This window comes from Prionailurus bengalensis, chromosome E3 (assembly GCF_016509475.1).
Source record: "Prionailurus bengalensis isolate Pbe53 chromosome E3, Fcat_Pben_1.1_paternal_pri, whole genome shotgun sequence".
Taxonomy (NCBI): domain Eukaryota; kingdom Metazoa; phylum Chordata; class Mammalia; order Carnivora; family Felidae; genus Prionailurus; species Prionailurus bengalensis.
In genome coordinates, this window is record NC_057357.1 from 23,425,503 (window position 1) to 23,441,092 (window position 15,590).

Here is a 15,590-nt window from a genome sequence, read left to right on the forward strand (position 1 = left end):
CAAAAATAAATAAATAAAGTTAAAAATAAATAAATAAAAATCAGCCCCAAACAGGACCATGCATCTGTCTCTAACCACCATTTATGAGAAATACTGGAGACAGAGGAACAGGTTCAAAGTCACCACAGCAAGTCAACCTGCAAAATCCAGACCTTGGGGAATGAAACAGGATAAACAACCCAGTTTCTTCAACAAACGCACTGCGAGAGAGGAGAAGGGACACAGGCTCTAGATTAATAGAAATTTTACAGACTTGGGTCACAATCACAACATGCTGCCTTTAGTTATATCCTGATTCACACAAGCAAACAGGCAAAAAGGTATAAATGACATGAGCATGAAGATGATTGGGCAGTTGATGGTGTTGAGGAATTACTGTTAATTTTTTTTCAGGTGGGATAATGGTATTATGGTTTGATTTTTTTTTTTTAAGTCTTTCTCTTTTGCAGATATGTTCTGAACTATTTACAGCTGAAAGACCCTGGAGTCTAGGCTTTGCTGCAAAATGGATGGGAAGGGAAGTGAGTTGTGGCCATGGGCTCCGGCTTCCTTGTGAGGTCATCATACTCTATTCTGTCTGTAGGTATATCCTCAGGTCCCCATAAGGAATCACTTTAAAAATGTCTTTGTGTGTTTTTTATTTTGTTTGTCTTATTTTATCTAATTCTTTTTTCTTGTTTTTAATGTTTATTTTGAAAGAGAGAGAGGGAGAGAACGAGTGGGGAAGGGGCAGAGAGAGAGGGAGACACAGAATCCGAAGCAGGCTCCAGGTTCTGAGCTGTCAGCACAGAGCCCGATGCGGGGCCCAAACTCACAAACTGCAAGATCATGACCTGAGCTGAAGTTAGATGCTTAACTGAGCCACCCAGATGCCCCCCCCCTTTTTTTTAATTTGAGAGAGAGAGAGAGAGAGAGAGAGAGAGAGAGAGAGAGCAAGCTCAGGGGAAAGGGGCAGAGGGAGAGAGGAAGAGAATCCCAAGCAGGCTGCACACTAAGCGTGGAACCCAACATGGGACTAGATCCCATGACCCTGGGATCATGACCCGAGCCAGAATCAAGAGTTGGATGCTCAACCAACTGAACCACCCATGTGCCCATGTTTTTCTCACTTTATTAAAAATAGGAAGGAAGGGGGCTGAGCGCAGAAACAGCAACAGAAATGGAGCATTATCTTCTAAGCCCTGTATTTTGAAACACAGACGATGCAAACCTTGCAGGGGCCAGCCCCGTGCTGCACATTTCTGTGTACCTTCTCCCATTCGATCCTCAAAATAACCCCATGAGGTCAGCTGATATTTGCCCCTGTGTTCAGATTAGGAAGCCATTTCCTCCACCTCTGGCCTCACCCTCTGTGCTGGCAGAACGAGGTGGGTCCGGGGCAGGCTGGGAAATCCAAGCTGGGAGCTGACCCTGGCGGACAGATATGAGCTGCTTTCTCAACCTCTGAGCTTCGGTGTTCTCGACCGTGAAAGGGAAATCAGGAAGAAACCACATTTCTTCATCCAACAAGTGTTTACTGAGGCAGGTACTGGGCTGAGGACACCTGAGGTGAACAAGAGTCCAGCCCTGGAAGGTCACCGTGTGGCTGGGGATGCGGAGTGGTGGGGGGAACTCAGCAGCGTCCTGTCGACGCTGTCCTTCCAGAATGTGCCTCTGGCCCTGTCCACTTCTCTCCATCTCTGAGGCTCCCCCTGCACTCCCTGTGCAAAGTCACTTCCCTGCCCGGGTGCTTGATCATTTCTACTGCTTATTCCCTGCTAGCACGCGTCAAAATCTGAAATGATCTTTATTTAACTGCTTGCTTATCAGCTGTCTCCTGCATTAGAAGGTAAGCCCAGGGAGGGCAGCTGTCTGTCTTGAGGGAGAAAGCATTCAGAGGCTAACACCCCAGGCCTGGGAGCCAGCCTGCCTGAATTCAAATTTTGGCTCTGTCACTGAGTAGCTGGTGAGCTTTCCCTGTGCCTCACCTTCCTCAGCTGTAACGCCAGGATTATAATAGCACCCACCCAAGAGGACTAAGGCGAGGGCTGGATGCCGAGCATCTGGAAATACTCAACAAAAGCAGGCCGCTCCTACTGCTCAGAGGCTGGCCCACGGTAGACAGACACTTAGTAAATATTTGTTGGGTAAATTATAATGTGTGATAAGGGTATCAGCAGAGATAAGCATAGAGGAGTGACACCTAATTCTCACTGGGGTGTGTGTAGGGATGAGGATCATGGAAGGGTTCCTGGAGGAGGCGAGGCCTGAGCTGAGACTTTTAAGGATGACTAAGAGGTAGGGCCTAGAGAGGAGAAAGGGCACATCACGTAGGGGGCACAGCATAGGCAAAGGCCCGGGGGTGGGGGGTGAAATGGCTTTGGGCGGTCATCACGGAGCCTGCGTCGGTGTAGGATCAGGGCTGTGGCCACAGGAGGAACACAGCAGGGCAAACTGGCTAACGCCGGGCGCTGTTCTGGAGGGAGAGACCCCGCCCCAGGGTGTGGGGACACAGTGTTCCCAAGAAACGGTCTCCGACATCTGCAACCCAGGGCGCGGTCGGATCCCCTTCTGCCCAGGGTCGTGCTCGGCCTCACCGTAGGCGCCAACTATTTGCTTGTGGCCAACGCCCTTTACCTGGAGAGGCTTCTCCCAGTGCTGGCCCACTCTTGCTCCAGAGCCAGGCATTCCCCCCTCCCGCCAAAAAAACCTTCTTGGGACAGGTGCAAGGCGTGTAGACGGTGACCAGCAAACCCCGGGAAAGGACGGAGACACAGAGCGTCCCCGGCAGGAAGATGAACAGTGGTGCTGTATGGCAGAGGTCAGGAAGGGCTCCCGAGGGCAGAAGCTAGCGAGCCAGCCCTGGAGCAGTGATGACGATGATGCTTATATATGCCTACGTCCTGGCTTCTAGATGCCATTGCCCAATAAAAGGAACCAGGGCTCCTCAGAGAAATGGCTGATTCTAGGGCTTGGGGCATCTTGAGGTGCTAGAAAGTAAGGAAGTACTAAAAAAAAAAAAAAGAGTGATGGGGACGTGTCAAAAAGACACAGGAGCCAACACAAGGAGCTGCTACTGGCCAAAGCTGGAAGAATTTGAGTAAGAAAATAAATAATGTGGTATCGGGTTACAACCCCAATACACACAAGCCCATACCAGTAGAAATGACTGAATAAACAAACACGTGGGGAAGAGAGAAGTCTTCCCCACAAAAGACTTCCAAAGAGTCTACATTCTCCTCTCCAGGGGACCAGGAGCTGCCTGCCACCCCCCTGCCCCCAGAAGGTGACCTCAACTTAGCGACTTGCTTCCACACAGGGCCTGGGAAGGGAAGTGGTCACCTGACGACGGGGGAGCGTGGCACCCATAGCTTAACCAAGTGAGGAAGGTCAACATCACGGGTGGTGTCATGTGGCTGACGTGTTCCCCACCCCGCCCAGGATACGAAGTGACGAGGGGGTCGCTCGCCTTGTGCTCTTCTTCCCCCCAAACCCGTCTGATCTGTATACACCCAAGTCAAGGACTTGCCCTAAAACACCTGCCCAGTACTCTGAAACTGTCATGGTCAACCCAAACAAAGAAGCCCGAAAAACCGTGACAGGGTTTCTCCACGAAATGGGGTCTCCCGGATGGAATCCTGGAACAGGGAAAGGTCACCAGGAAACACTGCCGAATCCTCAAGAACGTGTCAAATTTAGTTAATAGCAATATGCCAATATTAGTTTCTTAGTTTTGACAAATCACCGTGGTGACAGAAGATGTCAACAACGGGGGGGGGGGGGGGGGACGGACCGGGGAGGGGTACAAGGGAACCAACCGGATACACTCTCTTTGCAACATTTCTGTAAACCTAAGATTATTCCACACTAAAAAGTTGACTTTAAAAAAATGCTCATATATTATTTACTATGTGGGAGGTACTGTTCTAAGCACTTTACATCATTTAATCCCCTATAAGGCTATTTCACTCTCCCCATTTTCCAGATAAGAAAACTGAGGCCCAGAGAGGCAAAGTAGCGTGCCCAACAGCACCCAGAGCTAGCATTCAAATCGAGGCACTTTGGCATCAGGGTCCAGATGTGGCTCATATTTTCCTAATTGTAGCTGCTGCTTCTTGAGCATTTGCCACATTCGAGAGAGAAAGGACAGGGTCAGAAGGAGCGAGGAAGCAGAGGCCACAGTGTTTGGAGCGCAGCGTTGGGAGGGCAGAGAGAGGCACGTGTCCTCTGGCACCACGTCTGAGGCTGACTCAGGAAGGCAGGTGACAAATGACAGGCTTGGGAGAAGGGGGCAGGGAGGGAAGACTATCTGGTTTTCTGACAGGCGGGGTGACCCAGACTGCCATCTCTGCCTCTCAACGGCTGTGTGGCCTCAGAGGCGTCGCTTAACCTCTCTGGGCCTCGGTTGCATCATAGAAAATGGGCTGACACAACAGTACCTTTCTCACGGGCCTGTGGCCGTGGTTAAATGAATTTTATACATGTGATATGCTAAGAATAGCACCTGACACATCAGAAGGGCTCAATAAATGTTAGCATTATTATTGGATAATGAGTTCCCTGTCAAATGTGGGTTTAATGACAGTAACAACTATTATTTATCGAGGCCAACACTGCCGTCAGCATATTAACTCATTTACTACCCAAAATAACCCCGCAGAGTGGGCATGTCATTACCCCATTTTACAGAGGAGGAAAACAGAGGCCCATCAAGGTTCAACTTGTTTAAAGTCACACAGCTTGTCAGACAGCAAGGATTTGCACCCAGTGGTCTAACCACACCGCCCAGCCTTGACCCCTTCACTAGAGTCACTCCCCAGCCACAGCCACACCACAGAAGTTGTGTGGCCAACGCTGGGTGTTTTGCCTGCCCCAAAGCCACGCGAATGTGTATCTCCTGACACTGGGATCCCGCTCAACGGCAGAAGAGCACACGTCGGGCATCAGGAACCTGTAGTAGATCCCAACAGACCCTCACGGACCCTGCCTGCCCACCTCACACACCAGCCAGGGCTATTCTCACTGAGCCGAGGGGTCACGTACTTGAAGTCACGGTTTTACATCCCTCTCCAGCTGAGAGGGTGAAGGTGAATGCGTGGATGTGACACTGGTGACCCGGGCACTTGCAGCCTTATGGGGGAGCTGCCAGGAGCGGCTGGCCAGGGGTGCCCTGAGCAAAGGCCGCTGGCTGAGAGCGAGGGGTCAAAATCTAGCCCGCGACCTGCCAGCCGAGTGGCCGCCGAGGGCAGGACATGTCCTGTACTTTTCCACCTGCGGGCCACGCTTTTCCAGTTCACACCTGTGGCCAGGTGTGCAGCTCGCCAGCTCGGGGGGGCCCCGGATTCCTTGATGTTTGCCTGCAAAATGCCTGCCCCTGTGCGTCTAGGGGACAGAGGGTCCCACAGCATTCAGCACATTCTCAGTAGAGCTTCCTGAAGGCTCACGGCTTGAGGGGGCTGTGCCTGAGCCCAGGGGTGACGCCGGAAGCCTGTCACTCGTGAGAAGCGGCAGGACTCTGTGGACTTCTCCAGAGGCCTGAGGTATGAGACCACGAAGCCCCAGACAAACAAGACCCAGCAGGGGCGCCTGGGTGGCTCAGTCAGTTAGGCATCTGACTTTGTCTCAGGTCATGATCTCACGGTTCGTGAGTCCGAGCCCCGTGTCGGGCTCTGTGCTGACAGCTCAGAGCCTGGAGCCTGCTTCCGATTCTGTGTCTCCTTCTCTTTCTGTCCCTCTCCCACTCACACTCTGTCTCTCTCTCTCAAAAATAAAGGTTAAAAAAAAAAAAAAAAAAGACCCAGCACTCGTGGGACGCAGGGGCGGCAGAGGAGGCAGGGATCTGAGGACCACTGGAAGAGCCACAGGCTTTTGGGGTGAACGTTATTCTCACTCTGCCATCCTCTCAACCTTGGGGGCTGTCAGGGAAGAGCCTGGGACAGCGAACACTCCCAGGGCCCCGTTCTAAGCACAGACCTGAGCCAACTCTGCTACCCTCCTGGGCAGCCTGGGAGGTGGGCAGTCCGGGATGACAAAACTGAGGGCAGCAGATGCCCGGTGACGGTCCAGAACCCTCGCCACTGGATGTTGGATGCTAATAACACCCAGCTCACAGCTGCCCCCTCTCCAGGGAAGTTTGGGGACCCCCGCATCCTCCTGGGGGGCCCGTGGCCCGTGAGGGACGGATGCGCCAGGGACAAAAGTCTGGCCCCTCAAGTGAGGGAGGAGCACCCTGTGGTGTGGTCCATGCTCCAGATGCCCGGGGACCAGGCCTACGCGTCACCTGAGACAGCAGCCTCACTCAGTTCATCCCGCTTTCCTTACAGACGCGTCCTAACACCATTCCGTCAGCACGTCAGGGGCCTTTGACGTATCCCTATCTCAGGCTCTGTCTCCGGAAAATATGACCAGAGACACTGAGGCATAGAAAACTGGTGCAGGTGGCTGGTCGGTGGCCGGGCCGTGACCGCGAGCAGGCCCGGGCAGGCTTGGGGTGCCTCTTACCTGTAGCTGCACGGCTCCGGCCCAAACAGGCACGCCAGGATCAGCCGCTCGGCAGGGTAGCCCATCTCCACCAACTCCTGGTTTGGCACCTGCGAGAAGATGTTGGTGGCCTGCAGGAGGTACCACTCTGTCACGGCCCGGGTGGCGCTGGTGAAGTTCCGGAAAGTGCACACGGTCCCGTTGAGGCTGCACTGCAGAGGCCGAGAGGGGTTCTTGTGGGTGCGGGGACTGCGGCAGGCCCCAGCCACTGCCCCAAGGGCAAGGGTTTTGCCAGCTGCCCCTCCCCTGGCCGCACCTGGGCGTTGGGCCGGTGGGGAATGTGTTTCCATGGTGCTCATGATGTTCAGGGGCTGTCCCCGCACACACAGTTGAGCGGTCACAGGGACTCCCACGCAGTCGCCCGACGCCCCTATGTGTGGCCTCGTACATGACCGAATACACACGTGCACATGGACACACAGACGGACATCGTTTCCTGACCTCCGCAGCCACGTGATGTCATGGTCCCGACCACCCCCCCCCCCACACATATACAAACTGTCTCCCTGGTTTCATGCTCATGAGGAACATAGACAGACACGCCTGGACCCTCCATTTCCCTGACTCCTTTTCTGGCCTTGTCCCAGACTTCCCGGGGCAGATCCCTGGAAGCCACATGGACCACAGAGGACTCAAGGCTCCCTCCCCCTCATAGCAGGTGAGGAAGGACCTGGGCCTTCTCAGCCTGAGCCCTGGGAAGGGTGCAGGGTCCCCACCACGAGGTCCAGGTCACAGACTTGGCCCCAGCACTCTGGCCTCAGCCACTCTGCCTCCACCAACCCTCATTGTGGGCCTTCCTTCCGGAAGCCGGGAGGCCAGGAGGAGCTTCTCCGCTTTCTGAGATGGCCCTCCCCAGGGCCACTGTCCTCAGGCCCGTTCCTGGAGGTCTCCTTGTCTCTCTGGGAGACACTCTGTCCCAGGATCTATCACCCTATTTGATTCGTACAGCAAGCCTACGCGTCATCATGAAGTAGCAGATGTATCCCCATTACACTTGCACACGCAGACCGCAGCACCGCGAGCGTGCACAGGATCTCTACAAGCGCACAGGCAGACCAGAGCACTGCGCGTGCGCACAGGATCCCCACTACACGCACACACAGAGCCTGGCCCCGAGAGCTGGTGCAGCCAGCAGGAGCAAGCCTGCCTCACAGATGAGGAAACGCACACAGGAAGCCCGGTGACTGTGCCAAACAATGGCAGGGCACCGGGTCAGAGCGGGCGCTGCGGAGACGTGCGCGGAGCCCTGATCCGGTGGGGGTCGGGGGCCTCCTTCTGGGGAGTGTTTGGCCACAGCCTGGGGCGCCAACCATCAGCATCACCAGGGAGCCTGTTAACAATACAGATTCCTAGGCCTGGACCCGGAGCTGCCTGATGAGATTGTTCAGGAGTGGGGGCCAGGGATTTGTACAGGTAGGGAGCTCCCTAGAGTTAGAGGCACAGACAGGTACCCTTGAGGTGGGCACACCTGAGGGCATCCCAGCGTCCCAGCGCAGGGCAGATACACTTGGGCAGCTGACTGACTATACTGCACAGCTCTGGGGTTTTCACCTGCCCAATATTTATGCCCTTATCTTTTGATAGTAAGACCTTATTTCTCCTCCAGGAAACCACCCTTTCCCGCTCACTCAGTCCATGTGATAGAGGCAGACATCACCCCAGTTCCAGCGCACATGACCCAGGATTGACCAATCATGACAGCCCACTCTCCAGCCCACAGTGATTGGTTTAAGGGTGAGCACGTGACCTGATGAGTGGGTCCCAGGACTTTTCTGGGGCTACTGGGAAAGAGGAGTTCTGTTTCTGGGGAAAGTGCTGAGCTAGTGTATGTCTGGTTTTGCCAAGCCCCTCTGCATGGAGAAAGCCTGCCAGAGAGTGAAATCAACTGGGAGAAAAGCTGCACAAAAATGGGGAGAGGCAGAGTTCTGATGACAGCATTTAAATGTCTGGATCCAGCCATACCTGAATCCAGTCTCCCCCTGGACTTCTTAGTATATGAGCCAGTGAATTCCATGTTTTGCTTAAGCTAGTTTGAGCTGGGTCACTGGCATCCAACAGTGTCTTGACTAACATACCAGCAATTTATTTCTATTTTGAAAAAAGCATTGGTGAATATACAGAATAGGCACTGACTTCCAGCTTGCCTTTCCCCCAGCAAGACCTGGGCTATTAAAGGAAAGAAACTCCCATCAGCCTCACTGTGTAGGGTCCATTGCTTGATGTGTGCCTGGGGCCCACTTACTAGTCTCATGGCCACTTTGCACGCCTGCGCAGTGCAGGTCCTTCCTGGTGCCGAGCCATTGTGGTTGTCTCCAAAGAGGTCAAGGACCACTGGGTGATGGGGGTTCTGCTCGTCGATAAGGACCAGCGGTGTGTAGTTCCAGATGGTGGAGTTCAGAGCCTTAGAAGCGTTGCCATAGCTCTGCTCAGGTGCCAGGATCCTCTCCAGGACCGCTTCCATTAGTTCGTCCAGATCCTTCAGCAGATGCTTGACTTTGGAATACCTGGGTGGGGAGGGGGCCAGTCAGGGGGGCAAGGGCAGCGGTGAGGCAGAGAGCCACGGCGGTCTGGGACCCACCCTTACGCCAGCGCGGCTGTCACCACGTGTGAGGACAGAGCTCTGCCCAAGCCCCTGCCTATTTACCCACCCGGGCGTCCACGCCTCCTTCCATCCACCTGCTCACTTATACATTCACCAAGCAGTTCATGAGCACCTACCGTGTACCAGACACTGCAAAGCACAGAGGATACAATAGCAAACACAACAGCCGGGGTCTCTTTCCTTATGAAGTTCACGTTCTAAAGAGGAAGACTCATAACAGCTCATGGTTAGCGATTGCTTCCCATGTGCCGGGTGCTTCTGATGTCTTACTTTATGTATAATCTTCCCCACAATTCTGTGATAGTCCCCATGTAAGGATCAGGAAGCCCCGGGAGTCGCTGTGATTTCCCGAGCCCATCCCACTGGTCGGGGGGGGGGGGCAGAGCTGGGACCGGATCCCGGATTTGGTGCAGTGGGCATGCTGTTTGGGCACAGGGGTTCTGATATCTCCCTCCCAGGATGGGACCAAAAATGCAGAGAGGAAGGGCAGGTCTGTGATCCTGAGGTCCTAATTCTCCACTGGAGACTGTGGGAACAGGAGTCAATGTCCAGAAGGAAAAGGTGGATGGGACTCGGGGGCTGGGCTCCAGTACCTTCTCTCAGCCCCCAGAGGCTCCCATATTGGAAATGGTCCATGCCACGGAGTGTCCCCACCGGCCGCTCTGGACCCAATTTATCCAAGCCCCTGCCCCACAGTGTGGTCACCAGGGCAGTGTGTGTGAGCTCTGGCTCGAGGACATCCCGCAGGGGTGAGTGTTAAACCCTGGCCACAGGCCCACGTCCCGGTACAAAGGAGTACAGTAGCCAGAGCTGACATGGCTTTCAGACGTGACACCTCTTGTCCCCTGACCATCACACCAGCCACCTGTGTGTACACAGGAAGAGGGGGAGCTGGGAGGCTGGTGGGCTGTGGGGAGGGGGGCTGCTCTTACAGCCTACGTGTCCACAGCTGCAGTCGAGTGCGGTGGGTTACTGCATGAGGTCTGGGTTCGAATCCCGACGTGCCACTTAATATCAGTGTGACCTTGGACAACCTAACATCTCTGAGACTCTGTCTTCCTTCTACAAAATGGGGGGGGGGAGGATTAAAATATTTACCCTGGAGGGCTGTCGGGAGGATTCAATGAAGTGACACTTACAAAGCACCCAGAAGAGTGCCTGGACGGGGTGGTGGTGTTACAAGGATTATTTCAGGTTCTCCTAAGTAGCCCTAGGGATCCACCTGGCAGGCAGGAGCCCTACTACTCGAAAGAAGGGAAGCAGGAATTCCCTTTCAGTACCTTCTTTTGGACAAGAATGTTCTCTGTGGCTCAGCCGTGCCGGCCCTTCCGTCAATTCCAGGCTCTGTCTCACCCCAGGCCCTCTACCTGTGCCCTCCACTTGGAGTACTCTTTTCCTCCACCCAGCTAGCTTCTACTCATTCCTGGGCGGGGGGTGGGGGGGGCATTCTTTTCTGACTGGCCCCTGCCCCTCCTTGACCCTGACTAGGTCAGGTCCCTCTGGGTGTCCCTTCCATAGGCCTTGCCATCAAGCAGATAAACAGTGGCACCTCTGGGGTCAGATAAGACCTGGGTCCAAATCCCACCGTTGTTTGCTGTGTGTCTCTGGGCAAGTTCCCTTACCTCTCTGAATCTCCATTTCCTGACCTATAAATCAAGCGAGTATGGCAGTACCCACCCTTAGGGTGGTTATGTGGGTGAGAATTACACAAGTTAACCAAAACATCACTCCACATACTGCCTGGCGATTCATAAGCACTTGATGTACTGTTGCCATATATACTTTTTATCATCACAATGATAATTAATTCAGTGTTTAGGGAGAAAAAGATGAATGTCTGTTTCCTCTGGTAGACTGTGAGGAGGGCAGGGACTTTGTTTTATTCACTGATGTGTTCCTAGTGCCTGGAACAGCCCAGGGCACGCGGCAGGCGCTCAGTAACCGTGTACTGAATCAATACCGGGCACTGGTGGGCCTTGAAGGCAGCAGCCACCAAGTACTTCTTAGGTTCTCTTTAAACATTTTATTATTCAGGACTCAAACTCACAACCTCAGGATCAAGAGTTGCATGCTCCACCGGCTGACCCAGCCAGATTCTCTTTAAGCCTGGGAAGTTCATGGAGGCGCCTGGGTGGCTCAGTAGGTTAAGCATCCCACTTCGGCTCAGGTCATGATCTCACGGTTCATGGGTTTGAGCCCCAAGTCGGTCTCTGTGCTGACAGTTTAAAGCCTGGAGCCTGCTTCGGATTCTGTGTCTCCCTCTCTCTCTGCCCCTCCCCTGTTCATGCTCTGTCTCTCTCTGTCCCAAAAATAGATAAACGTTGAAAAAAAAATTTTTCAAAAATAAGTAAACATTAAAAAAAAAAAGCCTAGGAAGTTCATGAATTTTGAAATCTACTTGCTGCAAAGGGATGAAGCAAAGAGGGAAAGAAAGAAAGGAGAAAAGAGAGTGGGGAGCGGGGGCAAGGGCAAGAAACAGGGAAGGAAGGAGAGAGAGAGAGGGTGGGAGGGTGGGGGAGAGAGGAAGGGAGGGGGGAGAGGGAGGGAGAGGCGGGGAGGAAGAAGGGAGGGAGAGCCAGCGGTGAGCTCCAGGGACCACCTACTGGAAGGGGCTGGCGTTGCAGATGGTGACGGCGGGGAAGTCCATGGTCTTGAAGCCGATGGAGAGGGAGACGCTGACCTCCCAGCTCAGGTAGGTCTTGATGAAGACACCCCACTCCCAGCAGACGAGGGAGGTGAAGAGCAGCGTGATCAGGAACCACATGGCCTTCTTCTTGGGCCCCTCGCAGATGATGCGCTTGGGGCCGTGGGTGTTAGTGTTGTTACAGTACCACACCAGCAGCTCCTTGTACGTGTAGCCGGGGCCCTTCTGCAGCCGGTGCAGGCACTTCAGCAGGTACTTCTTTATGTGCATTGTGGCACCTGCAGAGACACAGCGGAAAGCCAGGTGCAACACCGGTCCTGCGTCCTGGGCTGTCCCAGTCGCGGTCGGGAGTGTGGGCATTGGAGACAGGCGGAGGACAGGGCTGCACACCCCAGCCCTTCCTCCCCGCTCTCCTCTCTGCTGCCTTCCCTTTCTCCCACCCTTCCCTCCCCCCTCTCTTCCTCCTTCCCTTCCTGCTCTCTATCATCCACCCATCCGACTAACTAAAAAGCATTTATTGAAAGCCTACTGTATGCCAGGTACTGAATTAGTCCCTCTGGACTCATTGATGAGCAAAACAAACAGGGTTTCTGCCATCTGGGAATTTCTAGCCTGGTGAACAAGTTACTCACACTCTTGACTCCTTAGGTACCCCCATCTATAAAATGGGCATAATTGTACCTAATGTACAGAGTTGCTAAGACAGTGAAACTAGGTGATGCATCCAGTGCCTGGCCAGACTAAGTGCCCAACACATCTGCTACCTTTATTACAAGCCACAAGTGGGCGAGACGGATGTTCATCAAATAATCCATTAAAAATGCGTAGTTATATACCCTACGACCAGCAATTGCATTACTAGGAATTTATCCAAAGGATACAAAATTGCTGATTTGAAGGGGCACATTCACCCCAATGTTTATAGCAGCGCTATCAACAATAGCCACATTATGGAAAGAGCCCAAATGTCTATCAAGTGATGAATGGATTAAGAAGATGTGGTATATGGGGCGCCTGGGTGGCTCAGTCGGTTAAGCGTCTGATTTCAGCTCAGGTCATGATCTCACAATTTGTGGGTTCGAGCCCCACGTCCAGCTCTGTGCTAACAGCTCAAAGCCTGGAGCCTGCTTTGGATTCTCTGTCTCCTGCTCTCTCTGCCCCTCCCCCATTCGCACTGTCTCAAAAATAAACGTTAAAATTCTTTTTTTTTTTTTTATTAAAAAAAATTTTTTTTCAACGTTTATTTATTTTTGGGACAGAGAGAGACAGAGCATGAACGGGGGAGGGGCAGAGAGAGAGGGAGACACAGAATCGGAAACAGGCTCCAGGCTCTGAGCCATCAGCCCAGAGCCCGACACGGGGCTCGAACTCACGGACCGCGAGATCGTGACCTGGCTGAAGTCGGATGCTCAACCGACTGCGCCACCCAGGCGCCCCTAAAATTCTTTTTAAAAAGATGTGGTATATGTATATATACATATACATATATATGTATATGTAGACACACACACACACACACACACACACACACATATATACAGAATGGAATACTACTTGGTGATGAAAAAGAATGAAATCTTGCCATTTGCAATAATGTGGATGGAACTGGAGGGTATTATGCTAAATGAAATAAGTCAAAGAAAGACGAATATCATATGACTTCACTCATGTGGAATTTGAGAAACTTCACAGGTGAACATAGGGGAAAGGAAGGAAAAATAAGATAAAAACAGAGAGGGAGGCAAAGCATAAGAGACTCTAAATACAGAGAACTGAGGGTTGATGGGGGCGGGAGGTGGGTTAAATGGGTGATGGGCCTTAAGGAGGGCACATATCGGGATGAGCACTGGGTGTTGTATGTAAGTGACGAATCACGGGAATCTATCCCGTGATCTATCTATAGCACACTGTATGTTAACTAACTTGAGAATTAAAAAATATGTAGTTATAAAACATGGTAGGAAGGGTTGGGACCCCGTGCTCTGAGGTCCCAGAGGCAGTGAAGGGTGGTGGTGAAGAACGGGGACTCTGGAGCTGACATGTCTACTCTGAATCTCAGCTCCGCCACTTTCCTAGGTGTGTGACTTTGAGCCAATCACCTTCTCAGTGCCTCAGTTTCCTCATCTGTAAGCGGGGATGATACCAGCCTCTCCCTCCTGGGTCTTTTGTGAAGCCTGCATGACAATATGCAGAGTGTGGATGAATGCCCGGCTGTTGTCATTCTAACAAAAGCACACTCCCCACCCCCAGTTCTGAGAGTCCCTGGAGAAGCTGAGTTAAGGAACCTAAGAGTTAAGTGGGTGAAGAGGAGGGGGCATGCAGGTGGAGGGGGCAGCGGGAGCAAAGGCTCTGAGGGGGAGGGAGCCTGGAGGGGTGAGTGGGAGCTTGCGGGCCACATTTAGGATCTGGGTTTTAGGCCAAGAGAACTGGAGCCCTTGGGAGCGTGGAGTGTGATGCCATCAAAGCTGCCATCTGGAAAGACATGGACTGGAGTGGGATGGAGGCGGGTCTAGGAGCATCGGGTGGGGTGGGGAGCTGTGGGTTGTGGAGGAATATCTAATCTTTCTTACTGAGACTCTGTTTCTCGATTAACCAAGACGCTGGTCACAGAGCCTGGCACATGATGGCTTCTCAGGAAATACCCATTTCCACCTGCTGCTGGAGCACCCTGGCTCTCTCCCTGGAGCCCCAGCTGGCCAAAGGCCACCTCCTTCATGCAGCTGTCCTGACTCCCTGACAGGGGTGACCCTCGGTCTCCTCTCGGAGCTGCTGCCTTTCCGGGCCAGGGGCAGTGTGGTGGGCAGCTCAGTGCCTGCTGTCCAGCATCCTTCCCTTCCCTCTGGCTCTGTGTGTCCTCGGGGGGAAACTACCCCTCCCTCAGTCTCAGTTGGTGTGAGTTGCCAGGTTGACTCCACCCCTAGTCCGAAGGGGTACTTACCTAACCCCAGTTTGGATTGTTGAGACTCAATTCTGTTACTTTATGCTGGTACAACTGAGGCAGACTCCTTTTTAGCCAAGACTACTAAGCTGGAGGTATTTGGGGCCACAAATAGGGAGACTGCCTGAGAATAAAGCCAACACAGAGGAAAGCAGAGTCACAAGATGGAGAGATTTCTGACATTTGAACACCTGGATCCAGCCACTCCTGAAGCCATTTACTCCTGGACTCATCAGATCCAACAACCAATAAATTTACTTTCTTACTTATGCTGATCCAAATTGGGTGTCTGTCATTTGCAATCATTAGAATCTTTTTTAAATTAAAAAAAAATTTTTTTAATGTTTATTTATTTTTGAGAGAGAGAAACAGAGGGCAAGCAGGAGAGGGGCTGAGAGAGAGGGAGACACAGAATTTGAAACAGGCTCCAGGCTCTGCGCTGTCAGCACAGAGCTGTTGTGGGGCTCGAACCTACTAACTGCAATCAGGTGCTTAACCGACTGGGCTACCCAGGCACCCCCCAGTCATAAGAATCTTAACAAAGGAAGAAGTTCACCTCATTCTAACCCGTGTCATATTTGTTTCTGCCTGTGGCTTCTCGTTCCTATGAGATCATAAGCCCGTTGAGAGTAGCAGCTCTGTATTCCTGACAAGCCCAGCACAGTGCCTGGAACTCTACCAAATAGCCAAATGGATAATGCCAGACTTTCATATCTAACCTGAGATCTTAAACTTGCTCAAGCGTGTTTACTGCTCACCTAACTTACTGACACAGTAATATCCCCCCCCCCTTCCTGGACAAAGCATTAAAGGCTTTCCCCTCCAATGCCTCTGCTCGCTAATGGAAATCAAGTTCCATATGCCAGCCCAGGCCATCATGGCTGTAA

The 15,590-nt window shown here is 52.8% G+C and overlaps 1 protein-coding gene across 1 annotated transcript in view; it reads right to left on the bottom strand.

The window, feature by feature from the left end:
- The window catches only part of SCNN1B (sodium channel epithelial 1 subunit beta), a 60,389-nt gene that overhangs the window by 11,420 nt on the left and 33,379 nt on the right, over positions 1–15,590 (bottom strand). Inside the window, exons 2-4 of the mRNA XM_043560295.1 lie at positions 11,725–12,043; positions 8,762–9,023; positions 6,481–6,671 (exon numbers count right to left, since the gene is read on the bottom strand). Coding sequence (XP_043416230.1) covers positions 6,481–6,671; positions 8,762–9,023; positions 11,725–12,035 — 764 coding nt within the window. The 5' untranslated portion in view covers positions 12,036–12,043. The remainder of the gene's footprint in view (positions 1–6,480; positions 6,672–8,761; positions 9,024–11,724; positions 12,044–15,590) is intronic.